This window comes from Syngnathus typhle, linkage group LG1 (genome assembly GCF_033458585.1).
Source record: "Syngnathus typhle isolate RoL2023-S1 ecotype Sweden linkage group LG1, RoL_Styp_1.0, whole genome shotgun sequence".
NCBI lineage: Eukaryota > Metazoa > Chordata > Actinopteri > Syngnathiformes > Syngnathidae > Syngnathus > Syngnathus typhle.
In genome coordinates this window covers 14548304-14576157 of record NC_083738.1, presented here as the reverse complement: position 1 = coordinate 14576157, position 27854 = coordinate 14548304, and the positions used below count along the sequence as shown (strand labels likewise).

Genomic DNA, 27854 nt, shown 5'->3' with positions numbered 1-27854 from the left:
TGTGGAGGAGGTTTTGGTGTTCCAGTCCAGCTGCAGCTCTACTGATCCAAGTCAAACATACAATATGGTTGATGTCTACAATTGGGTCTTTCTGGTTGAGACCTGGCAAAGTACATGTACAAATTGTGTTTTAAAAACTGAACTTCTGCAAAGGGCACACTGCGTATCTATCTATTTTAGGAAGGTCAAAGGAAAACATACACTAAGGGATGAGATTGATGATTGGTTTGAACATTACACTTTATGAATGTTTCACCTCCTCACTGCATTGCAGCATGTCTGCCATCTCACCAGTACGGCTCTGATACCACTGTACGTCCGTCCAAAGGAAAAATGTTGCTGTGTGATGGCTTCATTAGTGTTTTTCTGCTGTGACCTAACAATAATGTTGAGAAAGAATAAACTAACAATAAATAAATCTTGAGCACACTCTTTAAACAGATGCATCTTTATATGGCTGACAAATTTAGTATTTTTTTTTAAATTTGGGTTCAACATTTTGGAATGGAGCACAGGAAAAGGGAAAACGCCCATTCAGTCCTCAGATTAGAAAATTGGGGTAAGAGGTTGAGTAATAAGTGCAAGTTTACTGGCAGGGCAGTTCTGATTAGAATGGAGCCTGTGTTGGTGGTGAAAGAAGCAGCCATATTCAGTAACAGCGCCTCTTCCTTCAGCCAAAAGCAAACATCTGCTGCAAGCCTGCAACCCCCTGCGTCTGGTTGCCCCTCAGCTCATCGATGAGTCACAGAAACCTGATTGGAGTGGGCTTGAAAATGGTACAGGCTAGGGAATGTCCATCTGATAGTAGGAACAGGAAAAGTGAAAAAAAAAACAACTTTTGAAGGATTATTTTAAGAAAACGGTGAATGGTTGTGATTTCCTGGCGGACCATTCCAGGGTGCACCCCATTTCCCGCCCAAGTATGAAAAAATATTCCCAGAGAATTTGCGAATCCGCAGGTTCTGAACTGTGATTGTGTAGTGGTCATAAATTTTATGCAAGTGTTCTTTGAGCTTGGAAGAAATTACAGTAGGCTATCTTGAAATTTTGTTCTCTGGTTCCGACAGGTTCTTGTTGGGTTAGGGTTAGGAAACATGGATCTTTAATACATGCATTTAAAAAATAGGAAATCACCAGTCAAGGGTGACTTACAGTAAGTAGTATCAATATTTGGAAATTCAGATTGTGTGAATGAGTAAATAGGGGTTTCTTTTTTTGTTTGTGTGTGTGGTGGTTCTGTTACACTGAATCATTGGTGCCCGTTGGTGTGTGCTCATTTTTTTTACCACACAGGAATCCTAATCACTGCCATTTGTTTTTGGTTGTCTGTGGAGTTTTGCCAAATATGGCACTTTGTAAGAATCTACCTATCAAAGCTTCTGCACCTAACCATCCACGAGGGCGTAAAAACTTTAGGTGTACTTCAATATGCTTTCAACTCTCACTCTTGTTGGCACCGTGACTGGACCAGGGATGCCTCCACTCCTCGGCAAACACCCACTGTTGGATTTTCTTGCCCTTTACGGGAGGCTCATTAGCGGCCCAGCAGTCTTCATACCCACAAGTCTTTCTGCTGCCAACATCAACATTAACATTTGGTATGTGTTGCCCTCAGATGTTTTGCCTAGACTTTTGCGGATCTTTATTTAACTTGCAAGCCTCAGCTTCACAAGGATTTTCAGTGTTGGCATTTACACTACAGGCTGTAATGAACAAATCCTGGCCTTTTTACACTTTCCTTGCTATCGTTCATAAATTTTGCTCCACCTGAAATGCTTTCTCTCTTGCAATTTGTAACAGTAGCTTGCATTTGTCAGTATTTCCTGACAACTAATAAAACACAACCTCATTCTATCTTCCATATCTTGATGCAAACATTTCAGTCATGCCTTGACACAAGACAGCAAGGGGCTTCATTCACACAGAAGCTGTGTGGCACTGCATTCCCGTCAGAATCATGCTGTGTTGACTTGCTGGATGATTTGTAAAGCGGGTCTTCTATGCCTGCTCGGATATGTTATCTGAGCCCGGGCAGTATGGTCTGTCTCTTTCCTCATAGCTCTGCAGGAGTCATGAAACAGCAGCAATATTAAGGGAACATTTGTAAGTGTGGAACAGGGTCTATGATTGTGTCTGTCCAACTTTGCAGCCGCCCCAGCACTCAAGTCTCCCCTTCACAGCTCGTTTTCTGACTGAGGATCTGTCTGTCTCTGATCCCAAGTCGTGTTTTTTTTTGCTTTCTAGTTATGTCAACTTGTCAAGATGGAAATGCGGGTCACTGGGAACATGTTAAATGTCGGGATGGTCTTTGTGATTCCAAGTACTTTCATATCAAATGAAATGACGTATATAGTAAGTTGTAAAGAAAATACTGTGCTAGAATCTTTTGCTCATTGTTATTCCACACTAACCTTTACGGACCTTGTCATGTTGCAATAGAGAATGACCTTCCCCAGAAAGCTCCCATATATTTGAAAGGATCAATTTCAAAACTGTTTTGATGACTAATTTACTGAATTTTATTTCATCAAGCGGTTACAGATATATATTACAGGGATGTTTTTTTATTACAGAGATATTTCGTAAGGAGATGAATAGTGTACTTGAAAATGACATGAAATGAATTCAACACACCATTTTATTTCGCTGAGTAACGCCTCGCCCATTGCCTGATTAATTCCCTCATTAAATAAATGTGGGCCAAATACTTGAACTTCAAAATACATTCAACCACTTACCTGTTTACAAGAATGTTGAACTCTCAAAGCTGGAATGATCTACGTTCATGAGTGCCACTTGGCTTTAGTAGAAACATTACTGTGTGTGTTTAAAGGTGGTAGGAAGCTCATGTTTTTTCAGCCAAGCTGCAAGGTAGATGGGCGGTGTTAACTGGATCACGAGGGGAATGAAAATGTTTTCCAAGGAGCTTTTGAACATTTCTGGAGTGGCGATGAACTCGGGTAAAAGTGTGGCTGAGGCTCACAAACTTTCCAATCAGATTTGGAAATTTGAGACATGAGAGTACGGTACTGTTTTTGTTTCTTTTTTTTATCAACTCCAAGATGCTTTGGTGACATCACGCTGGCAACTGGATTGTTTGGCCTTTGAGAGAATAGCAATGGCTACAACGGCCCTGACTGGTTTCTCCATGATGAGTCTTCTCAGTCTAGGATACCTGACCTGGGATTCAAATGGTCCCAATCAGGTGGAAAAAGAGCCAGGTCAGACTTTTGGTGCGGGGTCTCTGGGTCCAAAGCCTCCTCATATAATCTTCATCATGACAGATGATCAGGGATTCAACGATATAGGCTATCACAGCTCTGATATAAAGACACCGGTGCTGGATAAGTTGGCAGCTGATGGGGTGAAGCTGGAGAATTATTACATCCAGCCAATATGCACTCCATCCCGAAGCCAATTCATCACTGGAAGGTACAGTAGGTCTCTCATATGGTCTCCTTCGGACAACTCTTTTACAGTTTGAGTAAGCTGTTGCTAGCAAAAAATGGTATGGAAGTACTTGAGTTTAACAGTGAGTGTACCATTTGTTGTTAGAGGACCCAATCTTAAAAAAGATTTATTCTACAATTGCTAAATAACCATTAAAGTAGTGAACCTTCAATTTGAGTACTTTCCCAACAGTATTTTCAAGTGTACGTACATGAGAATACTTTGGTTCATTATGTGTTGTTTTTTTACTTCTACGGGAAGCAGTAGCAAAATCTGTGGGAATAAAATGAAGAAAATGCATGTAAAAGAATAATAAATAAAATATAAGAAAAACATTTGTCTGCTTTACCGTAACCTAGATTTAGCAGATGCGCTCAGGAAATTATTCCTTTTAATTGGCAATTTGGCTCCAAAACAATGAAACAATACTGGCGAGACGCTTCTGTAATCAGGTTGTAGTCAGTGATATACAGACTAACCAAAAGCGTACGAAGAGTGAGTGAGATGACAATTTGCACATAGGGTACATATATGTAGAAGAAAATGAAGACCTTTTGAAAAATTGGAACACACTTGCTCGCCTGACATTGTTCCGTGATTGTTCTGCAGGTATCAGATTCACACAGGTCTCCAGCATTCCATCATCCGACCCCGCCAGCCAAACTGTCTTCCCTTCCAACATGTCACCCTCCCCCAGAGACTGCAGGAGCTTGGGTATTCCACTCACATGGTAGGCAAGTGGCACTTGGGCTTTTACAAGAAGGAGTGCCTGCCAACACGTCGTGGCTTTGACACATACTTTGGCTCCCTGACCGGTAGTGTCAACTACTACACCTACAACTCCTGTGACGGTCCGGGCCTCTGTGGTTTCGACCTCCACGAAGGTGAGACTGTAGCGTGGGGTGAGAGGGGAAAGTACTCCACCCATTTGTACACACAGAGGGTCCGCAAAATTCTGGCAAGACATGATCCCAGCGTGCAGCCGCTCTTTATCTACCTTTCCTTTCAAGCCGTTCATACGCCCTTGCAGTCCCCGCGGGAGTACATCTATCCGTACCGAGGGTTGGGCAACGTGGCCCGCAGAAAGTATGCTGCCATGGTCTCTGTGGTGGATGAGGCAGTTCGAAATATAACATACGCCCTCCGTAAGTATGGCTACTATCAAAACAGCGTCATCATTTTTTCTACGGACAACGGCGGACAACCACTGTCCGGCGGCAACAATTGGCCACTTCGGGGGCGTAAAGGCACCTACTGGGAAGGTGGAGTCCGAGGCTTGGGATTTGTCCACAGTCCTCTGTTGAGGAGAAAGAGGAGGGTGAGCAAAGCCCTGATGCACATCACTGACTGGTACCCTACACTTGTACGCCTGGCAGGTGGCAACGAGTCCCTTACAAAAGGGGTTGATGGATTTGATGTCTGGGATGCCATCAGTGAGGGTAAGGAGTCTCCCAGATTGGAAATCCTACACAACATCGACCCTCTCTATAACCGTGCCCGCAGCGGCTCCTTGCAGAAGGGACATGGGATTTGGAATACAGCCGTGCAGGCCTCAATCCGAGCTGGAGACTGGAAATTGCTGACCGGAGATCCTGGTTACGGAGACTGGACACCACTGCAGGTCCTTCCGAGCTTCCCTGTCGGCTGGTGGAACCTTGAGCGGCACACTGAACCCAAGAAATCAGTATGGCTTTTCAATATCTCTGGAGACCCCTATGAACGTTGTGACCTCTCAGAGCAGAGACCAGATGTGGTCAAAGAGTTGATGGCGAGACTGGTGTACTACAACCGTACTGCCGTCCCAGTACGGTACCCATCAGAGGACCAACGGGCTGACCCCCGGCTGAATGGTGGTGCCTGGGTTCCATGGATGGCTGATGAGGAAGAAGACAGCCAGGACACATTTTATCCAAAGAAGAATATGGACTGGAAGAAAAAGATTAAACTGTCTCATAGTAGATCATTTTTCAAGAGACTCAACACTAGGATCATGTCCAACAGGATATGACTATATAAAAGCAAGACACGTGAATATCACAGATTCAGGGCTCTATTTTGGAAGAATGGCATGAGTGCGGTCGGCGCAACATGGGCCTAACTTCATATTCTTGATGACGGTTTCCCTCGCCCCAGACTCATCCGACAATTTGGTAACAAAGTAGGTGGCACTTGGCCTAGAAACGGCTGCATCGTTATTTTCTTGCCGAATCAAAATAATAATGATTTTCTGGTTCATTTCAAGGTCATGGTAAATCCAAGAAAAAAAAGGCTGCAGTGGAATTCTGGAAAATGAGTGATCATGTGGAAGACAATTTTCAACACAGATTAAATTAAAACAGCAAATATGACTCTGAGTGCAATCATGTTTTCTGAGCTGTAGTAAATTCAAGTGCTTATAATAAATCAACCTTACTTGAATACAGTATTTTGCTTATATTTTAGAGTACAGTACTGTTTATCAACAGTTACAGCTGAACCTTGATGTTATGCGGACTTTGGGGCCCGCAATTTGGGAATCGCGTTAACCCTGAAAGTGTGTCGTTTAGAAGATCATGGAAATGTGATGAAACCAGAACCATGCATACGAGTGTATCGGGAAAGATACACATGTTTGCATTTGGGGAATATCATCATTGTTCTGGGGGAAAATTAACACAATATAATTGTTCAAAAGTATTATATTACCAATTGGAGTGCCGATCATGTAGGGACGTTCTATCCTGTTTGCAAAAGCAGTCATAAAGCTCAAACATAAAGATCACGGTCTCTGTGGTCGCACAATGGAGTGCTGTTTTGACTTTTTCTTGGCAAACGCCTGTAAATTAGTCACGGAAATTAAATTACTATCGGGAATGTTTACGTGCTAGTCATTTAGCTTCGTATGGGTCTTTGGGTTACATGACCAAACCGCATTAGACAGAACGTCACATAGAACCGAAGCTTGTAAAATTGTGGTTCAGCTACATATTTTAGGTTGTTGCAGTGGGGAAATACGTACTAAGATACACGTGTTTGCATTTGGGGAATAAAATCATTGTTCTGGGTGAAGATTAATACGATATATTATTCACCATGTTGTTTTTGTTGTGTTGTTACCCTGCCTCTGTTTACTGCTGGTGGGTTTGTTCGATTGTGCTAATGTACCTTCTTGCTGCGGGAGACCCGGTTGTCAATTCCCATCCCTACCTACCCGCAATACAAATAAAGCAGGCTTGTTATTATTAATAGAAATCCAAAGAAAACTCCAGAGCATTGCTTACTTGCCACGATGCCTGCGTCAGTGTTTGTTCATTTGCTTTGCTTTTCACATTCAGCCAGGTCAGCATTGAAAATGAGAATCAGTTCTCAATTGCCCAGCCTTGATAAATGCGTCCATTTACAGTACTGTATATGTTTCTGCACTGTCTTGCCAGCTGAGGGAGCCACAGTCTAAATGTGAATGGGAAGGAAAGTGCATTTCCAGCAGTAGTCTAAAGTGAACAGTGGATTGAATTGGATTGGGATAAATACATTAGTCATCATTTTTGTATTGTTAATTTATGTGTGTATCATCTCATATCAAAACAGACCAACACACCAAGTTCACATTGAAAAAATATTTGATTCCAGGTCATGATCAAAATGGGTAAAAAAGAAACGAAAGAGAAAAAAAGCGAAAACCTGGTTTGTATATATTTCGGCGTAAAGCGGCTCCTTAAACATTACTTGACGTCGTTTTCTCCTTTTGAGCTGGAGGGATTCCCATCAGAAGGCCTTAAGTCATAATGTTGATAAAACAAGAAGTACAACTTCCCTTTCCTCTCTGCCATGATAAGAACAAATGCAAAAACTGCTCGACACGCTTTCTCACATCCCTTCAGAGGCATCTGAGTGCGTTGTCAAAGATATGAAAGCTACACCTGGACTCGTGGTGTGGCTTTTCACACTTTCTCAAGGTGAGGCATTTCACTCTTAACAAAAATATTTGCAGCAATAATGAAATGATGTTTTTACCTTTAAGCTTGTTTGCCTCATTTCCATTTCTCTGCAAAAATCTGAAATCTTTTTGGAACAGTGGAAATTCAGTTGAAGAAAATGTATTTATAAATAAATCAGCAATTCATTTTAACTGAAACTAAAATGAATATCAATAAAATGATTCATATATTATGATCCACTTAATGCTCAGATGCACACATAAAATGTTCCAGTTACAGCCAACTTGTTTGTTCTGGCTGGAATGATTATTTGTAAGATGTCTTCCCAAAACACTATAAATCAATTTACATTATTTTCACAACAAATAAGAAAACAAAAATAGTTAATTAGATCTTCGAATTGTACAAACATTAATGTTATCCTCTTCAAACATTTGTTTTACCAACTCAGTGAAAAAACAGAGTAGCAAAATGAATTGTCAATCACTTGGAAGTTTGCCTTTTTAAAAAAAACTTTTTACATGATAACTTATTTAATTATTCTTTTGTAGGTATGGATACGCCCTGTGATGGCAGAAGAGAAGGAGCTCTGTGTTACGGACCACTGGGTGGTGAAATAGTCTTCAGTTTGGTGGACAAAGACACATATGCTTTTAACTGGAGGAAAGAATACTTCTCATTAGTTACAGTCAGAAAGAACCAGATTAGATATACATTTCCTAAAAGATTTAGCTTCACCCCAAACAATGGGAGGCTGAAGATAGAAACCCTGATGAGAAATGATAGTGGAAAATACACTCTTTCTATCTTTAGCAATGAGGGAATGGAACTTCAGTCTCGGACACTGCAATTGTTCATTGAAGGTGAATATCTAACCATTTTTGTATTTCTTTAATTTAATTTGTACATGTGCAAACACTGGTATAGTGTAAATACTAGGGGTGTAACGATTCATCGATACACATCGATTAATCGATATAATGCTCTACGATTTATTGGCATGGATGCTAAGCGTAATCATCGATTTATATCGCCGTGTTTGACCTCGGACATTAGACGCGACTTTACTTTGAAATCCAGTTCATTGTTGCTTGCTTCCTCTTTCCGGGAGCCGTGAGCGGCGTTTTGTGTTGTGAGCAGAGCAGGCACGTGAAAGGGGAGTCGACAACTAGTACGCGGCTCCTGGGCTGGTACTATGGATAGTGTCCAAAAAGACGAGGAAATTTGCTCCCCTTTTAGGCTTCAAGTCATTCCTTTGGAAGTAGGGGTGTAAATCGCGGGTTTTGTCACGATGCCATATCATATCGATACAAAGAACTACGATACGATATTTGCCGATATCTTAAAGCCTGCTGCGATTCATTCACGATATATCACGATATAGTAAGAAAAAACACGACATCAAAGTTCAGTGTTAAAATAAGCACTTTGTATACTACAATACTCTTGTAATTTCCTAAATAAAGAGTTTGCAGTACCTTGTTGATTTTGCGTATGAATTGTTATAAATCAGGATATTGTTCTATATTTTTTATTTAAAAAAAAAAATCGATCGTAGAGCACTATATCGCGAAGTATCGTGAATGAATCACAGCAGGCTTTAAGATATCGGCAAATATCGTATCGTGGTTCTTTATATCGATATGATATCGTATCGTGACAAAACCCGTGATTTACACCCCTAGTAAATACCACTATAAAAATTACACCCTTAAGTGAATTCAGTCTTTTAGGATAGAGGTTTATGGGACAATATTGGCTTTGTATTCTTGGCAGTTTTAGTCTTTTGTTTGGACTGTTTGATAGTCTCTCATGCCAACTGTCGCGATATAAAAATAAATAGATATGTTTAACCATTTTTGTCTATGCCCAAAGTCAGCTGGGAGACACTCCAAAGAACTGATGGTGGAAAATGATGTACACTTTAATCCCGGGCTTGTCTTGTCTAAGACCACTTTAGGGCAATTTATATGACAATGGGAACCAGTGAGCCGCTTTATGCCAGTATTGACATTTACATTTGTATGTTTGTCTCAGATCCTGTAATCTCTGTCCATCTGGTCTCAAAGTGTCAGTTCCAAGGAAAGCAACCGGTGACTTGCTTGCCCAAGGGAGGGGATAATCTTCAATACAGCTGGAGCCTAAACAAAAAACCACTGCAAGACTCTGATCTTCTCTCAGGATATGTTCAAGCAAACAACATCACCCTGAAACCATCCATATCAGGACAGTTAGTCTGCTCTGTCAAAAACAACGTCAGTGAAATCCGAAAAGAAGTCTTTGTGTCTTGTGGTGAGAAAGAACACATTCATATGGTGATGCTAAATACAGTTTGGTGGTTGTTGATGTTTTTGTTTACTTATAGTGTTCATTAACTGCACTTCCAATGGGACTCTCATATCTGAGTGGTTGGCTGAAATGATGTTTTTACCTTTAAGCTTGTTCGCCTCATTTCCATTTCTCTGCAAAAATCTGCAATCTATTCGGAACAGTGGAAATTCAGTTGAAGAAAATGTCTTTATAAATAAATCAGCAATTCATTTTAACTGAAAGTAAAACTAATATCAATAAAATGATTCATATATTATGATACACTTAATGCTCAGATGCACACGTAAAATGTTCCAGTTACAGCCAACTTATTTCTTCTGGCTGGAATGATTATTTGTAAGATCTCTTCCCAAAACACTATGAATCAATTTACATTATTTTCACAACAATTAAGAAAACAAAAATAGTTAATTTGACCTTCGAATTCTACAAACATTAATGTTGTCCTCTTCAAACATTTGTTTTACCAACTCAGTGAAAAAACAGAGTAGCAAAATGAATTGTCAATCACTTTGAACTTTGCCTTTTTAAAACAACTTTTTATGTGATAACTTGTTTAATTATTCTTTTGTAGGTATGGATACGCCCTGTGATGGCAGAAGAGAAGGAGCTCTGTGTTACGGACCACTGGGTGGTGAAATAGTCTTCAGTTTGGTGGACAAAGACACATCTAGTTTTATTTGGGATAAAGGAAGAGCCCCCTTAGTTATAGTCAGAAATAACCAGATTAGATATATATTTTCTAAAAGATTTAGCTTCACCCCAAACAATGGGAGGCTGAAGATAGAAAACCTGACGAGAAATGATAGTGGAAACTACACTCTTTCTAGCTTTAGCAATGAGGGAGTGGAACGTCAGTCTCGGACACTGCAATTGTTCATTGAAGGTGAATATCTAACCATTTTTGTATTTTTTAATTTAATTTGTACATGTGCAAACACTGGTATAGTGTAAATACCACTATAAAAATTACACCCTTAAGTGAATTCAGTCTTTTAGGATCGAGGTTTATCGGACAATATTGGCTTTGTATTCTTGGCAAAAATGCTCTAAAGATGTCAGATTGTAGTAACATCACGTGCGTAGATCATTCCGCAAATGTTTGTGTGGAGTCTGCCTACACCCTTCTAAAACAGGACCTTTCTTTCGTCAATGTTTGCTTGATGCAACTTTTCTGGAAGACATTTCTTTGCAAACAAATTTTAGTCTTTTGTTTGGAGTGTTTGATAGTCTCTCATGCCAACTGTCGCGATACAAAAGTAATAGATACGTTTAACCATTTTTGTCTATGCCCAAAGTCAGCTGGGAGACACTCCAATGACTCAACAGAGTAAGCGGTCCAAAGAACTGATGGTGGAAAATGATGTACACTTTAATCTCGGGCTTGTCTCCCATTAGGATCACTTGCAATTTATATGACAATGGGAACCAGTGAGCCGCTTTATGCCAGTATTGACATTTACATTTGTATGTTTGTCTCAGATCCTGTAATCTCTGTCCATCTGGTCTCAAAGTGTCTCAAAAATGCTAAATACAGTTTGGTGGTTGTTGATGTTTTTGTTTTTGTTTACTTATAGTGTTCATTAACTGCACTTCCAATGGGACGCCCATATTTGAGTGGTTGCCTGAAATCAATAAAACTCTCTGTGACACCTTCATAGATGGATCCAAGAGCAACCAACGCAACAATTATTTGCTCATAATGCGGGGCGTTCTCTCAGCTCTGTTCATCCTCCTATTGATCGGCTTGGTGGTTGTCTACAAGCAGAAGAAAAAGCAAAGCAGTATTGAAGGTACGTATTTTGCCAATTTGTCGTTTGAACACAATTCTTTTGCTCAGGTTTTCATTTCGTCTCAATTTTCTACCTTTGATCAAAGCTGAAGAGGAACTGACGTACGCTAATGTCAGGCTCAATCATCAGCCAAGGAGATAGAAGACGTGATGGTGGAGTATGGCCAAGTGAGGTTTTCAGAGCGACCTCGTCGAACTGTAGTCAAAACAGCACTCCATTGTGCAACCACAGAGACCGTGATCTTTATGTTTGATCTTTATGACTGCTTTTGCGAACAGGCTAGAACGTCCCTACATGATCGGCACTCCAATTGGTAATATGATACTTTTGAACAATTATATTGTGTTAATTTTCCCCCAGAACAATGAATGGATGTTCAGGTAAATTTAAAAAGTGAAACCACACAATATGTTAGATCTAGAAAGTTAAACCAATATGAAACATTTGATGACATGAGGCATTTAGTATATCAAAATAACGATGAACATTTATGGATTTAGTCCATGTTGTGAAAAAAAGGCTAGCATCAAATATAATTTTACATACATAAATCTTATGAATCCAATGTACAATAAAGCAAACTTCAAGAATGTGCTTACCATGTGATTTTTAAAGCGCCTTTTATCGCTCCTCTATAGCAGCTCCGTTGTATGATCTTAACAATGGTGCAAACCAATTACGTATACAAAAAATAAATAAATAAACATAAATAAATAAATATATGTACAGGGTCCGGCAAAATGATCTGACGCATTTGTATGTTTAATAAAATGCAAATAAATTAAAGAAACAAAAACTTTTTTTTTTTATTTCTTATTTTCGAAAAGTACATATAATGCCGTTTTGTTTTGTTTTGTTTCATGGCATTATTTGTACTTTTCGAAAATAAAAAAAACACCTTTTTGTTTCTTTGATTTATTTGTATTTTATTAAACCTACAAATGGGTCAGATCATTTTGCCGGACCCTGTATATGTACATATATTTCGCTTCCTTTTGAAATTAAACCACATTTAGCTTTACATTTAGGAGATTTTTTCCAGTGTACTATTTTATGGTTGTCAAGCTTTCTGTTGTTTTCATCAAGTGGCAGACAGCTGGAGGTCTTCAAAGGAGAAGTGAGCCAATTACTCAACTTCCTTCCTTCTTGACTTACCCATTTCCTGTGAAATGACTGATGATTTGAATTCTCTCTGCACCAATCTTTCGATAGAAAGCAGTAATATGGGACAGGTTTTCATTCTTCTTCTTCTCTTTGGTGGAACAGCTGATGGTAATGTTTGCATCACGAGTAATGCATCAATAACAATGAAGTGTAAATTTGAATGTTTTGCTTCGACTTGCAGCTTTTCTTCCTCCAGGTGAATCTAAATGTAACGGCACCTTAGAAAGCTCTCATTGCTCCGTCACTCTTGGAGGGTCGGTGTACATCCAATTGATGCTCAACGTGAGCGGCCATCAGCTGCGATGTAAGAAACTGCTTACCAGCGGATCCATTCCTGTGTTTACCTTTAAAAAGGAAAAGCCGTTGATACAGGAAGCTTTCAGACACAGAACAGAGTTTTTCACAGACAATGGAACTTTAAAGATTTCCAACATTGAGAGGAATGACTCGGGCCAATACATTGTGGAAGTTTTTGACCAGAATGGGGGCTTTGTCAAAACCATCACGTTGGAACTGGATGTTCAGGGTAAGAATGAAGTCAAATACGAAAAACAATCAATTTTTGCCAACAAAGCAAAAAGATTTTTTTGAAAAAAAAAAGATGGTTTCATTTTACACAGAATAATTCTTATTTAGAATGTTCTATATAAAATTCAACAAAAATTATAGGCTACTTTTTGAATAACAATGCAATTAACTACTTGCAGGAAAAAAACAATACAAATGCGGCCAGTGGAAGAACACAATATGTTCTGTAACACCTCTTGATTTCTAAGCTGTACCAATTTTTCAGACGAAATGATTGACAGTCAATTAATTTCAAAATCAGAGAATGTTAAGAATAATTGTCAATTTTCCACAAGTGAAGCCCTTTGAGACTTGTCTGTGATTTAGGGCTATAAAGTAAACTTGACTAGTGCTTAGTAATCACATGGATAGGGACAGAGTCCTCCCATGATTGATGACAATTTGGGCACCCCCCCAAAATAGTTTTAAAATTGCCTAAAGATGCATCAAATGAAATTTCACATCCACTTCAACGGATTTTCTTAGCACCAAGATGCCACAAGATTGTCTCGAACCAATACTGTTCAGTTGGTCAAAGCAAGAAAAACAGGAAACAGGGGAATTCTACTCCAAATGTAAAGGATAGGATAAAAAAATGTGAATAGGCAAATTCCTAAATGGCAAATTCCGAATCTGTAGGGGCCCAACTTTTTGTTATGTCGTGGCTCAACTTCCATCCAAACAAATTGTTGGAGAAGAGAGATTCTCACTGAATATAAGTGTCATATTTGCTGTAATTATGTCAAATGTATCGTATAATCTCCAAGAATTTAAATGATAATCATATGTGACATCGTTTTTGCTGTTTTGTTTATATCACTTTTTGAAGCACTTCATTTGGCAGATTCCACTTAATTGTTTGTCCATTATATCAAGTTGTAGTTTTTTATGAATTGTAAAAATGTATTTTACAGTTAAATTTTTCACGTCTTTGTTTCAGAAAATCTTTTATCCATCCTGATTCCAGTTTGTTCTGCACTGGGTGCTGTGCTTGTAATTGTAGTTTTGTCTTGTTGCTTGTACAAGAAAACAAGGAGAAACAGGAAGTCAGGTATGACTCGCTTGCAGACAATTTGTAGAAATTAGTGATTGTGACAAAATAATAATGATTTTCTGGTTCACTTCAAGGACACGGTAAATCCAAGAAAAAAAAGGTTGCAGTGGAATTCTGGAAAATGAGTGATCATGTGGAAGACAATTTTCAACACGGATTAAATTAAAACAGCAAATATGACTGAGTGCAATAACGTTTTCTGAACTGTAGTAAATTCAAGTCTTTATAATAAATCAACCTTACTTGGATACAGTATTTTCCTTATATTTTCGAGTACAGTACTGTTTATCAACAGTTACAGCTGAACCTCGATGTTATGCGGACTTTGGGGCTCGGAATTTGGAAATTAAATTACTATCGGTAATGTTTACGTGCTAGTCATTTAGCTTCGTATGGGACTTTGGGTTACATGACCAAACCACATTAGACAGAACGTCACATAGAACCGAAGCGTGTAAAATTGTGGTTCAGCTACATATTTTAGGTTGTCTATAACTCTTCAGAATTAAGTTATGTGGAGTATTTTTATGCTAAATACAAAATAGTTGGTCTTTTTGATCCATGAAATAAAAGACTTAACTGCTGACCAATTGCAACCCTTAAATTGTCTAACCTGTGACTTTTTTAAGGAGAGCAATGAACTCAAACTGAAATACGATATATTCTACTATAAATTATGTATTTTTAAAGACAAATTATGACAATGCTCTATGATTTTTTTTCAATTTTTTTGTAGTTTACAAAATGCAGCTAAGCCTTGACTTTATGTGGATTTTGGGGCTTAGAATTTGGGAATCACGTTAACCCTGAAAGGGCGTTATTTAGAAAGAGTTGGAAGAGGAAAAAGAACTCGGAGCCATGCATACAAGTGTATCGGGAAATTGCAGTGGGGAATTACGTACTAAAATACACGTGTTTGCATTTGGGGAATAAAATCATTAATCTGAGTTAATACGATATATTCACCATGTTGTTTTTGTTGTGTTGTTACCCTGCCTCTGTTTACTGCTGGTGGGTTTGTTCGATTGTGCTAATGTACCTTCTTGCTGCGGGAGAACCGGTTGTCAATTCCCATCCCTACCTACCCGCAATACAAATAAAGCAGGCTTGTTATTATTAAGAGAAATCCAAAGAAAACTCCAGAGCATTTCTGACTTGCCACGATGCCTGCGTCAGTGTTTGTTCATTTGCTTTGCTTTTCACATTCAGCCAGGTCAGCATTGAAAATGAGAATCAATTCTCAATTGCCCTGCCCTGATAAATGAGACCATTTACAGGACTGTATTTGTTTCTGCACTGTCTTGCCAGCTGAGGGAGCCACAGTCTAAATGTGAATAGGAAGGAAAGTGCATTTCCAGCAGTAGTCTAAAGTGAACAGTGGATTGAATTGGATTGGGATAAATACATTAGTCATCATTTTTGTATTGGTAATTTACGTGTGTATCATCTCATATCAAAACAGACCAACCAACCAAGTTCACATATTTAATTAGAGGTCATGATCAAAATGGGTAAAAAAGAAAGGAAAGAGAAAAAAAGCGAAAACCTGGTTTGTATATGGCAGCTCTATGTATTATTTCGGCGTAAAACGGCTCCTTAAACGTTACTTGACGTCGTTTTCTCCTTTTGAGCTGGAGGGATTCACATCAGAAGGCCTTGAGTCGTAATGTTGATAAAACAAGAAGTACAACTTCCCTTTCCTCTCTGCCATGAAAAGAACAAATGCAAAAACTGCTCGACACTCTTTCTCACATCCCTTCAGAGGCATCTGAGTGCGTTGTCAAAGATATGAAAGCTACAGCTGGACTCGTGGTGTGGCTATTCACACTTTCTCAAGGTGAGGCATTTCACTCTTAACGAAAGTATTTGCAGCAATAATGAAATGATCTTTTTACCTTTAAGCTTGTTTGCCTCATTTCCATTTCTCTGCAAAAATCTGCAATCTTTTTGGAACAGTGGAAATTCAGTTGAAGAAAATGTATTTATAAATAAATTAGCAATTCATTTGAACTGAAAGTAAAATTAATATCAATAAAATGATTCAAATATTATGATCCACTTAATGCTCAGATGCACACGTAAAATGTTCCAGTTACAGCCAACTTGTTTGTTCAGGCTGGAATGATTATTTGTAAGATCTCTTCCCAAAACACTATAAATCAATTTACATTATTTTCACAACAATTAAGAAAACAAAAATAGTTAGACCTTCGAATTTTACAAACATTAATGTTGTCCTCTTAAACATTTGTTTTACCAACTCAGTGAAAAAACAGAGTAGCAAAATGAATTGTCAATCACTTTGAAGTTTGCCTTTTTAAAAAAACTTTTTACGTGATAACTTGTTTAATTATTCTTTTGTAGGTATGGATACGCCCTGTGATGGCAGAAGAAAAGGAGCTCTGTGTTACGGACCACTGGGTGGTGAAATAGTCTTCAGTTTGGTGGACAAAGACACATCTCGTTTTAACTGGAAGAAAAACACAGTCACCTTAGTTACAGTCAGACAGAACCAGAGTAGATATATATTTCCTAAAAGATTTAGCTTCACCCCAAACAATGGGAGGCTGAAGATAGAAAACCTGACGAGAAATGATAGTGGAAACTATATTCTTGAAATCTTTGACAAATCGGGAGCTGAACTTGGGTTTCGGACACTGCAATTGTTCATTGAAGGTGAATATCTAACCATTTTTGTATTTTTTAATTTAATTTGTACATGTGCAAACACTGGTATAGTGTAAATACCACTATAAAAATTACACCCTTAAGTGAATTCAGTCTTTTAGGATCGAGGTTTATCAGACAATATTGGCTTTGTATTCTTGGCAAAAATGCTCAAAATATGTCAGATTGTAGTAACATCACGTGTGTAGATCATTCCGCAAATGTTTGTGTGGAGTCTGCCTGCAGCCTTCTAAAACAGGAACTTTCTTTCTTTTCTTAATGACACTGTTTGCTTGATGCAACTTTTCTGGAAGACATTTCTTTGCAAACAAATTTGAGTCTTTTGTTTAGACTGTTTGATAGTCTCTCATGCCAACTGTCGCGATATAAAAAGAAATAGATACGTTTAACCATTTTTGTCTATGCCCAAAGTCCGCTGGGAGACACTCCAAAGAACCGATGGTGGAAAATGATATACACTTTAATCCCGGGCTTGTCTCCCATTAAGATCACTTGCAATTTATATGACAATGGGAACCAGTGAGCCGCTTTATGCCAGTATTGACATTTACATTTGTATGTTTGTCTCAGATCCTGTAATCTCTGTCCATCTGGTCTCAAAGTGTCAGTTCCAAGGAAAGCAACCGGTGACTTGCTTGCCCAAGGGAGGGGATAATCTTCAATACAGCTGGAGCCTAAACAAAAAACCACTGCAAGACTCTGATCTTCTCTCAGGAGATGTTCAAGCAAACAACATCACCCTGAAACCATCCATATCAGGACAGTTAGTGTGCTCGGTCAAAAACAACATCAGTGAAATCCGAAAAGAAGTCTTTGTGTCTTGTGGTGAGAAAGAACACATTCATATGGTGATGCTAAATACAGTTTGGTGGTTGTTGATGTTTTTGTTTACTTATAGTGTTCATTAACTGCAATTCCAATGGGACTCTCATATCTGAGTGGTTGCCTGAAATCAATAAAACTCTCTGTGACACCTTCATCGATGGATCCAATAGCAACCAACGCAACGATTATTTGCTCATAACGGGGGGCGTTCTCTCAGCTCTGTTCATCCTCCTAATGATCGGCTTGGCGGTTGTCTACAAGCAGAAGAAAAAGCAAAGCAGTATTGAAGGTACGCATTTTGCCAATTTGTAGTTTGAACACAATTCTTTTGCTCAAGTTTTCATTTAGTCTTAATTTTCTACCTTTGATCAAAGATGAAGAGGAACTGACGTACGCTAATGTCAGGATCAATCATCAGCCAAGGAGGGCAAACACAGAGATTGAAGACGGGATGGTGGAGTATGGCCAAGTGAGGTTCTCAGAGCGACCTCGTCGAACTGTAGTGGTGAATAATGATCCAAGTACTTATGCCCAAGTCCGAAGGGACAGGTGATTTTTCTTTTCGTGTTGTTGTTTTACAATAACTCAAGAGTACATGGCTGAGGTGGTTGTTACAACACCAAAAGGCCTATAAAATGTTTAATGAGAGTTACTGAACTTTTCATTCTTTATGCAAGAATTTTTATGAAGTTTGTAATGGGGGTTGTAAGATATGACATTCTTGTTCAAAGTGAATATTAGTTTCTACAGTGGATATACGTATTCTAGCTGGGATTTGTTCCAGGATGTGTCTTATCCAGAAAGGGTTTCTTTCCCGTCAGCAAACTCCCTGATCTCCCAGACATGTTTTGTTAGCGCTAAACTGATCTAACCAACAGCACTTCCTTATTATAAGTCTCGGCACAATGATTACATTTCTACGAAAAAGCAACTTGCAGTGAACATTGTGGAAAATAATGAGGGAAATTTTCAAGTATGTGGCCAAGTCCTATCTGCTTTTGGTCATGGGTGTGGTCAAACCTTTGCTCTCCATGGCATGATAGGCATGACTTCTTTAACCGTGTTTCACCCTTGGCAACATGACCCATTTTCTAAGTAGAGATAAAGTCTTATACAACGTGTATAACGACAATTACCAAAGAATACAAATCTTTTTTTTATTAAATAAATCTGACAGAAACACCCTTCATTGACTTCAACTTTTTGACTATGATTAATGTGGTTTGGTTGTTTGGGGTCAAAGTTCGGCAATCTTGGTCAACCGTTTAGCTGATTCACAGGCCCATCAAACATGTTTATGTCCTCAAACACCCACCTGAGATTATTTTTAACTGAACGCTCTCCTTAAAACGCAGTTGAACTTTTGACGGACGTAATCTACCGAGCAAATAATTGATAACGCAACGCAAGTGTCATAAAGGAACTCCAACAGTTCTGTGCCATTTATCTTCATTTTAGGCGTTGGGTTGAATCTACCAAATTGTTCAGTATTCTCTTACCCCCGCAATATGGACAACTTTTATTTTGCAAGTAAAGTAAAAACTTAGAATGGAAGGCATTTAGATAAAACAACCGTTTATTATGACACATTCATGTGATCAAACCCTACCATGCCGAAGATATAAAACTATAAACCCGAACTCGTGGCTCAAGATTTTTTGATGTAGCCTAAATCTTTATATAAATACTTTGCAGGCTTTTGACTTCATGTTGCAACCCAAACCATTTTAATCTGAAAATCTCTCAAATGTTTTATGTGATAAGAAGTAAATAAAATATTTTTAAGGCTGATAATTGTTCTAGCCTCATTTAAAGTACTTCAATCCTCCTGAATGACCCAGATTTTTTCCCACAAAGTTTCAATATAATGGAGTTTTTATATATTATTTTTCTCTGACAATAGACTTCTTTGTTAGTAAAAACAGGAACTCCCATGCTTAGTAGCATGCCTTAAATACTTCAATAATTTCTAGAGTAAAAAAGTAAAATAACAAAAAGTCCTTGGCATTCTGGCTCCGAAGCACCAAAGTAACCCAGTTTTAAATTGATCTCTTACTGGTCGTCAAAATTTTGAGAGAAGAGATGCTAATAGGCCTAAAGAATTCCAATTATTGATAATTGGCATGATTTATAATTGGTCCATATCAACTTAAAAGTATTGAAAATATTTTGTAAGTCACTCTAACATGATAACAATAACATTAAAAACTACTCATAATTATTTACTAATAATTGTAATCTATGTATTGATCATAAAATGGATTCAATGCAAACGGATTGAACTTAAAAGTTAAATACAACTGAACTACTCATGACAAATGTGCTATTCTTAATTGAAATAAAAAAGAAAGCCCCTGTGACATGACATGCACAATTGGAACATTTTACTCGGTGATTATTTTATGTAGCAATTGAGGAAACTCGAAGATCACAAGTATCGCACTTTGTGATTCACCGGGAATCACATTATGCAACATGCATCAATACCTCTAAAGAATTCTAAACAAATAATTGCAATAATCTTGTATACTGGTCAGCCAAACATATGTATATTTTTTTTATTAAAAATGACTGAAACACTTCAACTCTTCTCACTAGACAGTCCAACGGCAAAATGCCTCATCGGTCTTTTGAAACCTTCCTTCTGTTTTTTGAACCAAAAGACGAGAAGACGTCCGAAGGAGACTGCAGCAGACTTACTTGTACAGTACTTAATAATGCAAGAAACAAAAAGAAAAAGAACAAAAACAAACGAAGAAGCAAAAAAGTCTGTAATTTCTCCTTTTTTAAATTTAAATCATGTGTGTGCGTATATGCGCGCGTGTGTGTGTGTGTATGTTTGTGGAGGTGTAAAGGCCACTCACTCATGTGTCACATGCTGTTGAGCAATTTGCGACTGCTCGTCAGGATGTAGCTGTTGTCTATCAAATACTTGTGTTAGCATGAAACCTTTCACCCTTCCTACAGAGTCACTGATTAGACTAGTCCTTTCATGAATGTTATTTTTTCCACCTTCAAAACAACGCATTTTGTCTAATTCACTACAAGCCCAAACTTTCTAAACTTGCGATATAACCAGAGCTATGAAAAACGGAACATGTGGTTGCTTTTCTCACTCTTTTCCGAGTTGTGACAAACAGAACATTCTTTCTCACTTCTTTCTTTCTGTTCCCAGGATATAAAAAATATTATTTTACTTGCCTCAAAATAATTACCAAGTCTGTTTTTACATGGAATTACTCCCTGCTGTGCCCAAGTGCAATTCACATTACATATTGTATTTCAAGCATAGTAAACAAAAGAAAGTCTTTGCTGCACAGACTCTTCAAAATATCTGAACAAATCCCAACAGTGTCGATTTGAAAATTTTTCTTCATTGTGACCATTTGGATCTATTAATTCTCGGTTCTAACAGTATCTGTGGAGTGGTTCACATTCACAGATTAAAGTTGTCAAAAATAGTTCATTTGAGACTAACGCCCTTCTTGTAAATGGCTCACAGTTCATCATGTCACCATTTCACTGATCTCTTCTGTAAAAAAAAAAAAAAAAAAATCTTCCCAGTTATATGAACTCCATCTTGTATTCCTCCGACATGGCATTAGACAGAATATTGCTGCCTGGGCTTGGGACATTGTGACCATCACTAGAGCCTGTGGGCACAGGTGGGGTGGAAGTAGACGTGGAGGGCTGCTGAGAATCCTGCTGCTTCTTCCGGTGTATCTTCCGTTCTTTGGCACGTCTGTTCTGAAACCAGATCTTCACCTGATAAATGTAGTAAAAAGCAAGAATTGTTGTGAACAGACAAAATAGAGCCGTCGGTTGCCCTTGATAAAGCCTTGATAAATTCAGTGCTTGTGAAGTGCAGTCCACATGTTTACATATTGTTACATGAAACATGAAAAGTGCAGTGATAAGGCCACAGATTTGTTTTAGTTATTGTTGTAATATGTTTTATGATTTACTGATTTTGTATTTTTACACCACACTTGTTGGGTAGAATTTTGTGGAATTGTCTTTGTGAAGGTGATCGCTTAAAAGACTCCAAGTGTTTATTAAGTCAACAAATCTAATCGAAGTAGATGATTCATGTAATTGCATCCACCTTACTGCATTCATCTTGTTGTCTCAAATGATTTCAAAGATTTGTTTCAAAATTCAAATGCTAGAAACAAAGCAACACAAAAACCTCTAATTTAGTTTTGTATTATAATGTTGTACTTCCAAAGTTTATTCAATTGTAGTATAAGTGCTTGAAATTGAAATAATTCAGAAAAAAAATAAAGCTGTCTGAGTAAGAATATGAGAAATTTCTACTGAGCCCCCGGCTCTCACCTGTCTTTCAGAGAGGTTCAGTGCCATGGAAAGCTCAGACTTGCGCCTCATTGTGATGTAGCGGTTGACCTGAAACTCGTTCTCCAGTTCCTGGCGCTGGTGGTCCGTGTACACCACCCTGTATTTTTCCTTTGTGCGAGTCTTCCCTCCTGCAAAATAGAAAAGTCCAATTATTCACCATAATGACAATTTTTTCCCCACCACGCCGTGTTGCCTGGCCAATCATTGTTGTCACGTATGGCAAATAAATCAGTGCAAGGAGTTACTCTCAAAACAGGACTGTATTGTTTTTATGTAATTTTTTTTCCATTCACAATTACACATAAGGACAATTGAATCCAGTGTGTCTAGCCTAGATGTCGAGAAAATCCACATAAGCACAGGGAAAGCCAAAATTTGAGCTTTGAACCTCCAAAATGTAAAAAAAAAAATAGGAAGGAAATGACAGTAGACATTTTCAAATTTGCCCACTCACCGTTTTTTTTTTTTTGGTGAGCCTAAAAATGTCACCTTTTGTGAAATGCTTGTTTGAGACAAAGCCATGTCTAAATATTGTTTGACACCATCTTGTGGTATCTTGTTACGGATTTTGATAACAGCGTGGGTTCACTATTCACTACTGTATTCCAAAAAACAACCATCAAATGTGTTGCAAGATATGTTTATTTTAGTTTATTATTTAATAAAGTGTACTCAGTATTAAACATAAAAGCCAGATTCCAAAAAAATATGTGGGTCAATAAAAGACTACTCTAGGATGTTAATTTTCTAGTTTAACCTCTCAAGTACTTCTTGTTTCATTTACAGAATACACAAAAGACAAACATACACAGTCTCCTTATGACTGGAGTGAGTCACACATGGTGTAGCCAAGTAGACGACTATTTTGACATTGCGAGTTTTGTCTGGTGCCATGTTCAAGTTCAGGCGCCACTTAAAGGCCCATCAGTTCAATTAATCAAACTTAACGATATCCAATGGAAAGACTCTCCAGTGCATTGCGGCAGGGCTTTTCCTTATCTCGGTGAGCCTTTTACATACTTGTTTGCACAGGCAGCTATTCATTGACACACGCATTCACAGAAATGGGTGAGTCAGTTATTGATCGGGAAATCTTGTTGACTGTGTGACGACATCGATCAAAGTAGAGCAAACGGGTACGTGGGACACGCAGACATGAGTGAGGCCCGAGGGTCTGCACACACCCCTAAGCCGCATTATCTCACCTGCCCGGTGGACAGAAAGGGTGGGGAACGACCCTTAGCAGCCTGCAGCGCCGGCTTTGTTAGCTTTGCATTGACATCCCGCAAAGGCTTGCGGAAGGGAGAGGCCAAAAGCTTGATGGATGCGTGCGTGTGTGTGTGTGTGTGTGTGTGCAGTCAGACTTAACTCTACGTGTGTATGTCGAAATTGTGCATGAAAATAAGCACTGGTTAGTCCCAGCCTCAAGCCTTGAGTCTTGAAAAGTGAGTAATTCTTTCTATCATAGCACTTTGCGCAGACCGCATGCTTTATATTGGCCAGGTGTATAAAGCAGCATGTAGTACAGTTATCTATTTGTGTCAGAAAGGTAGACTTTCATAATTTTTTATTGATACCTTTTTGGATGCAATTGTATCATTTATTTGTGCCACGCAGACTAAAAAAGAAATGTATGCATTTTCATTAGTTTAATGTCGCTGTCGTGCATAAAATGACACAAAGAAGTGGCGAAATACATCCTATCTTCACATATTTTCATTATTTTTCCACATTGTTTCCTTTTTTCAATGTATGCATATCCAAGGTGCTATAGTTATAGATAATTCCAGTGCTGTAATTTAAACTAGAAGTTAGCAGGAACTAGTTTGAAAGGCACTCTTTACGAGGACAACTCTAAACAGGCACAGAAAATCCGCATACAAATGCCAGTTATTTTTTTGTCAAGGTGCCAATAGAAAGCCATTTCACATAGCACTTTTTTAAAAAAGAAATGTTTTTTCCTTTTTCGCCTTTCTCCTCAGAATTGTTGCTCTATGACGCCACACATATTGCACATACCAAAAATCATTTTAAAAATCGAGAAAACAAAGACAGTGTCGATAGTGACTTAATAAAGGTACATTTGCTTTCAAGTTAATTCTGTTTAGTGACTGCAGATTTGTAATCTGAATATAAATACACAATTTATCACAGGGCCATCAGTATATTTGACTGATTTCCTTTTTCTATTTGTGGGCAAGTGAGTCTTCTGTAACAAGGGGGAATGTGTAACACTCAAGCCTGGGAAATGTGAGCAATCTCGATGTACGTACGTGTGTTGCAGCTCCTCCCAAATTTCGAGTTCAATTTTGAATCCTCATAAGGAATAAATACGCTGCATACACTTGAGTGTTTCTTGATACATCTAAAGCACAAATTTCATACCACACCACTGTCACGAAAAGATTATACTGTGCACACAGGTCAGTTGTTATCTAGTGGAAGAGATTGTTGTTCTTTGGCCAGTCCACTATATGTCGCTGCCACAAATACAAGAACAAAGTTACATTATTTGGCGGCACTCCTGATGATCTCGCATGGCAAATGAATGTTCCACGGCACACTGGTTGCAAACTAAAATTCCACCTTTACGGGTACACCCCTCAGCGTCTGCAGCTCTGTTTGTTTGTATTTGTAATTTAAAGTACATCTAGTCCAGTGAATCATTCAATTTCACTTAATTTGTTCAAAACTCAATTTAGTGAGTAAAATAAGTTGAGACATATTACACACATACACACACATATATATATAATATATATATATATAATATATTATTATAATAATATAAAGAAAGTAGTCATACCTGCAGGTGTCGAGACCTTGACCGGCTCATTGGGTCTCCTCCGGCAAAAGGGGTCGTGACTGGAGAAACAGTTGTAGGGGTTGAGACCTCCTCCTCCAGGGGCGGTGGACACAGTGCTCAGTTCTGCTGAGTTGAAGTTCACCTGCCCGGCGCTGGGGCTGGATCCCGGGAAGCTGAAGGGGTACTCCTCACGGTAAATGGGATTCCAGGCACTTGCGGATGTGTCAGTGACTCCTGACATGTGATGGTAGCCGGTGAAGTCATACGTAGGCGTCATGTACTGACTGTTGATAGGCAGCATCTGGGCCGTTAGTTTGGCCGGCTGGGAGTTCGGGTACATGCTGGCAACCAGCAGCCTCTCGCAGGTAAGCCACTCAAACTTCCTGGAGCATTTTAGGTGTGTATTTCCAACAACTTCTTTGCTTTTTCTTTTCCCTCCACTCAGACTTCACACACACATGCACACACACACAAACACTCACAATGGTCGGCTACCTGAGCAGCGAGTACACACCTTTATAGATTTACAGCCGAGGAGTTCAAAAGTACCATGATGACGTCATGCCTTACCTGAGACGCACTTGGCCTGCTTTTCTTAGCGACGTGAGTATTTAAATTTGTAATTAAATTTCACTGGTGGGTGATTATAAAGAATGTAATGATGCTGGTACAAAATAATATCACATCTTATAATGTCGTAAAAAATTCAGAAGTCGCAGTTGTCAATTGTTATCTTTCCACTTTTTGTACCGGAACTTTTGAACCTGCATCATGTGAGTCAAGAAGTGTGATTTACTTTTTCCAGAGGTGGAGGAAGTAAGTTTGATTAAAGTTGAAGGGGGCTAAAGGTCTGCACAGAGTGAAAGTAAAATTACAGCCCCTTGTAGCTGCTCCGCTATATAGTTCTTGTTGCTGATAGTTAGGCCGAGCAGTGTTTTATTGTGGCCGAAGTGCCGAGATCATAAACCGAAGTTTGTATAAATACATCAAATACAAACATTGGGCAATTAAGCAGGGCGTCTGTTCAGCCAAGTTAGAGCAAAATACTAAATAAGACAACCTTAGATTTTAAAATCCCATATAATTTGCCATAAAATATTAAGATTGAAAAAGAAGGCTTCGTTGATATTAACATACTAATCAAAAATACTGTATAATATAGTCGTATGTACAGAAATAAAGGAACAAAATTGTTATTCTTCAAGCTTCTTGCCAGAAGAGGGCAGCAAAGTACAATGTAAGGTCAGATGAAGGCGCCCATCCATCCGTCCATCCATCCGTCCGCCCGCCCGTCCGTTCATTCATTCATTCATTCATTCATTCATTCATTCATTCATTCATTCATTCATTCATTCATTCATTCATTCATTCATTCATTCATTCATTCATTCATCCATTCGTTCATTTATTCGAACGCAAACGCCCTTTTGGTACTTTACCACAACCACTGTTATGTCACTTTTGAAATTAATCTATAAAACCATATGCATCTACAGCTCCCAAACATTTATTCAATATTCATAATGTGGTCAGAACACTTAGGGCCATCTGTAAGAGCAAGCGGAAGGCAGTTTGTGTTTAAAGGCAACCCAAGTGCTAAAAACCTGCATGCTAAAGCGACATAAACAAAGTGTATCCCCTAAAGAGGGGAACTCAAACATTACATCACACATCTGTTAAATAAACACAAACTTGCTAAAAATAAAGGAACGCGCATTCATATAACAGATCGTGACAGCTGCCCAAGCATACCCCTTCAACACTAAAAATACTTTTACGGTATTATTCAAGTCCTGCTTTGCTGCTTGAATGAGCCCCAGACCTTTTCAGTGTCTATAAATATTCAATATTTATCTTAAAATGGGCTTCATGTGATGGAATTGTATGTGTATGGATTCAATTTAAACCGCGTAGCTTAAACGTTTACACCCTTTTGTTTCTCGGCCGGTTCGAGTGCACGGAAGGGGAACTAATAAGAGGTTTGTGTGTTCTTTTCACCAAATCTAAGGACTTACATATGTTGGAGAACAGCTGGAGTTGACGAGAAACATCCGCCGCCGCCGCCGCCATCCTCCACCCTCACCTTTTCTTCTGCCCGACAGACATTAAACACTTAATGTCCATTACAGAGCACTGCCTCAGATTCCAATGTATATATCAGTGCGTGCAACATGTTTATTGATTTCTTTCTGCTATTTGTAGTGTCAAATAAGGCAACGCGGAGAGAGAAGAAGCAGTACGGGGCCTCAAAATGGAGTTGACAAAATATCAAAACATACTTTCTCATCCACCCATTTCAGGAGCTTGTCTTGGTGCGTCAGCTGGAGCCTATCCCATCTGATTTCCAGCTTTCAATGGAATTGCACGTTTGTTATTTGTCCTCACAACATTTCTCCATTGACAATTAACATCACACATTGGGATTATGTGACATCATTTTCATGAATGCCAAATCAGGTAAGGTGTCGGAGTTCCACTAGAACAGGGATCATCAATTCCAGTCCTAAATGTTTGATCTGTTTCCTTGCTGCAACACGTCCGACTCAAATGATCAGATAGTGGCCTGCGAGGACTGGAATTGGTGACCCCGCGCTAGAATTTTAATTCTTCATTACTAATGCAGTCTACATAATCTGGTATGTGATCAAGTAATTTCTGCTTTTGGCGAAATGTGACAAAGCGTTTCCTTGTGGTTTGGGTGAGTGGCAAAGGGGGTCGTGACAAAGCAAACATCTTTAACATCTTCTTCATCTTTTGGTTCAGGAAGAAAGAAAGAAAGAAAGAACGAAAGAAAGAAAGAACGAAAGAAAGAAAGAAAGAAAGAAAGAAAGAAAGAAAGAAAGAAAGAAAGAAAGAAAGAAAGAAAGAAAGAAAGAAAGAAAGAGAGAAAGAAAGAAAGAGAG

At 38.6% G+C, this 27854-nt stretch overlaps 4 protein-coding genes across 4 annotated transcripts; 3 read left to right on the top strand and 1 right to left on the bottom strand.

The window, feature by feature from the left end:
- Window positions 1-2747: 2747 nt before the first annotated feature.
- On the top strand, window positions 2748-5868 carry arsia (arylsulfatase family, member Ia). The gene is made up of 3 exons (XM_061292445.1): window positions 2748-3432; window positions 4060-5608; window positions 5693-5868. The coding sequence occupies exons 1-2, from the start codon at window positions 3119-3121 to the stop codon at window positions 5456-5458; spliced, it is 1713 nt and encodes a 570-aa protein (XP_061148429.1). The 5' UTR covers window positions 2748-3118; the 3' UTR covers window positions 5459-5608; window positions 5693-5868.
- Window positions 5869-7231: 1363 nt separating this feature from the next.
- Window positions 7232-12085, top strand: LOC133162998 (uncharacterized). Its single transcript, XM_061292532.1, has 6 exons — window positions 7232-7385; window positions 7919-8230; window positions 9405-9659; window positions 10273-10584; window positions 11360-11491; window positions 11577-12085. Exons 1-6 carry the CDS (start codon window positions 7271-7273, stop codon window positions 11630-11632), a joined length of 1182 nt encoding a protein of 393 aa, XP_061148516.1. The 5' UTR covers window positions 7232-7270; the 3' UTR covers window positions 11633-12085.
- Window positions 12086-12375: 290 nt separating this feature from the next.
- LOC133145459 (uncharacterized) lies at window positions 12376-18976 on the top strand. Its single transcript, XM_061269377.1, has 9 exons — window positions 12376-12608; window positions 12704-12763; window positions 12837-13181; window positions 14163-14273; window positions 14351-14425; window positions 16641-16952; window positions 17535-17789; window positions 17863-18078; window positions 18164-18976. The coding sequence occupies exons 1-9, from the start codon at window positions 12545-12547 to the stop codon at window positions 18340-18342; spliced, it is 1617 nt and encodes a 538-aa protein (XP_061125361.1). The 5' UTR covers window positions 12376-12544; the 3' UTR covers window positions 18343-18976.
- A 1171-nt stretch (window positions 18977-20147) lies between these two features.
- Window positions 20148-25355, bottom strand: LOC133163063 (homeobox protein CDX-1-like). The gene is made up of 3 exons (XM_061292658.1): window positions 24952-25355; window positions 22125-22273; window positions 20148-21554 (listed from the first exon to the last, which is right to left on the bottom strand). The coding sequence occupies exons 1-3, from the start codon at window positions 25289-25291 to the stop codon at window positions 21354-21356; spliced, it is 690 nt and encodes a 229-aa protein (XP_061148642.1). The 5' UTR covers window positions 25292-25355; the 3' UTR covers window positions 20148-21353.
- Window positions 25356-27854: the final 2499 nt, after the last annotated feature.

What these genes read in the sequence shown, in the direction of transcription:
- arsia (XM_061292445.1), top strand. Translation starts at nt 3,119, where the DNA reads ATGGCTACAACGGCCCTGACTGGTTTCTCCATGATGAGTCTTCTCAGT. An exon ending in AGCCAATTCATCACTGGAAG is followed by an intron (nt 3,433 to 4,059) that starts GTACAGTAGGTC and finishes ATTGTTCTGCAG; the next exon opens with GTATCAGATTCACACAGGTC.
- LOC133162998 (XM_061292532.1), top strand. Translation starts at nt 7,271, where the DNA reads ATGCAAAAACTGCTCGACACGCTTTCTCACATCCCTTCAGAGGCATCT. An exon ending in GCTTTTCACACTTTCTCAAG is followed by an intron (nt 7,386 to 7,918) that starts GTGAGGCATTTC and finishes ATTCTTTTGTAG; the next exon opens with GTATGGATACGCCCTGTGAT. An exon ending in AAAGCAAAGCAGTATTGAAG is followed by an intron (nt 11,492 to 11,576) that starts GTACGTATTTTG and finishes CTTTGATCAAAG; the next exon opens with CTGAAGAGGAACTGACGTAC.
- LOC133145459 (XM_061269377.1), top strand. Translation starts at nt 12,545, where the DNA reads ATGGTTGTCAAGCTTTCTGTTGTTTTCATCAAGTGGCAGACAGCTGGA. An exon ending in CTTTGGTGGAACAGCTGATG is followed by an intron (nt 12,764 to 12,836) that starts GTAATGTTTGCA and finishes TTCGACTTGCAG; the next exon opens with CTTTTCTTCCTCCAGGTGAA. An exon ending in AGAAGTCTTTGTGTCTTGTG is followed by an intron (nt 17,790 to 17,862) that starts GTGAGAAAGAAC and finishes GTTTACTTATAG; the next exon opens with TGTTCATTAACTGCAATTCC.
- LOC133163063 (XM_061292658.1), bottom strand. Translation starts at nt 25,291, where the DNA reads ATGTACCCGAACTCCCAGCCGGCCAAACTAACGGCCCAGATGCTGCCT. An exon ending in CAAGGTCTCGACACCTGCAG is followed by an intron (nt 22,274 to 24,951) that starts GTATGACTACTT and finishes TCTATTTTGCAG; the next exon opens with GAGGGAAGACTCGCACAAAG. An exon ending in TGAACCTCTCTGAAAGACAG is followed by an intron (nt 21,555 to 22,124) that starts GTGAGAGCCGGG and finishes TACATTTATCAG; the next exon opens with GTGAAGATCTGGTTTCAGAA.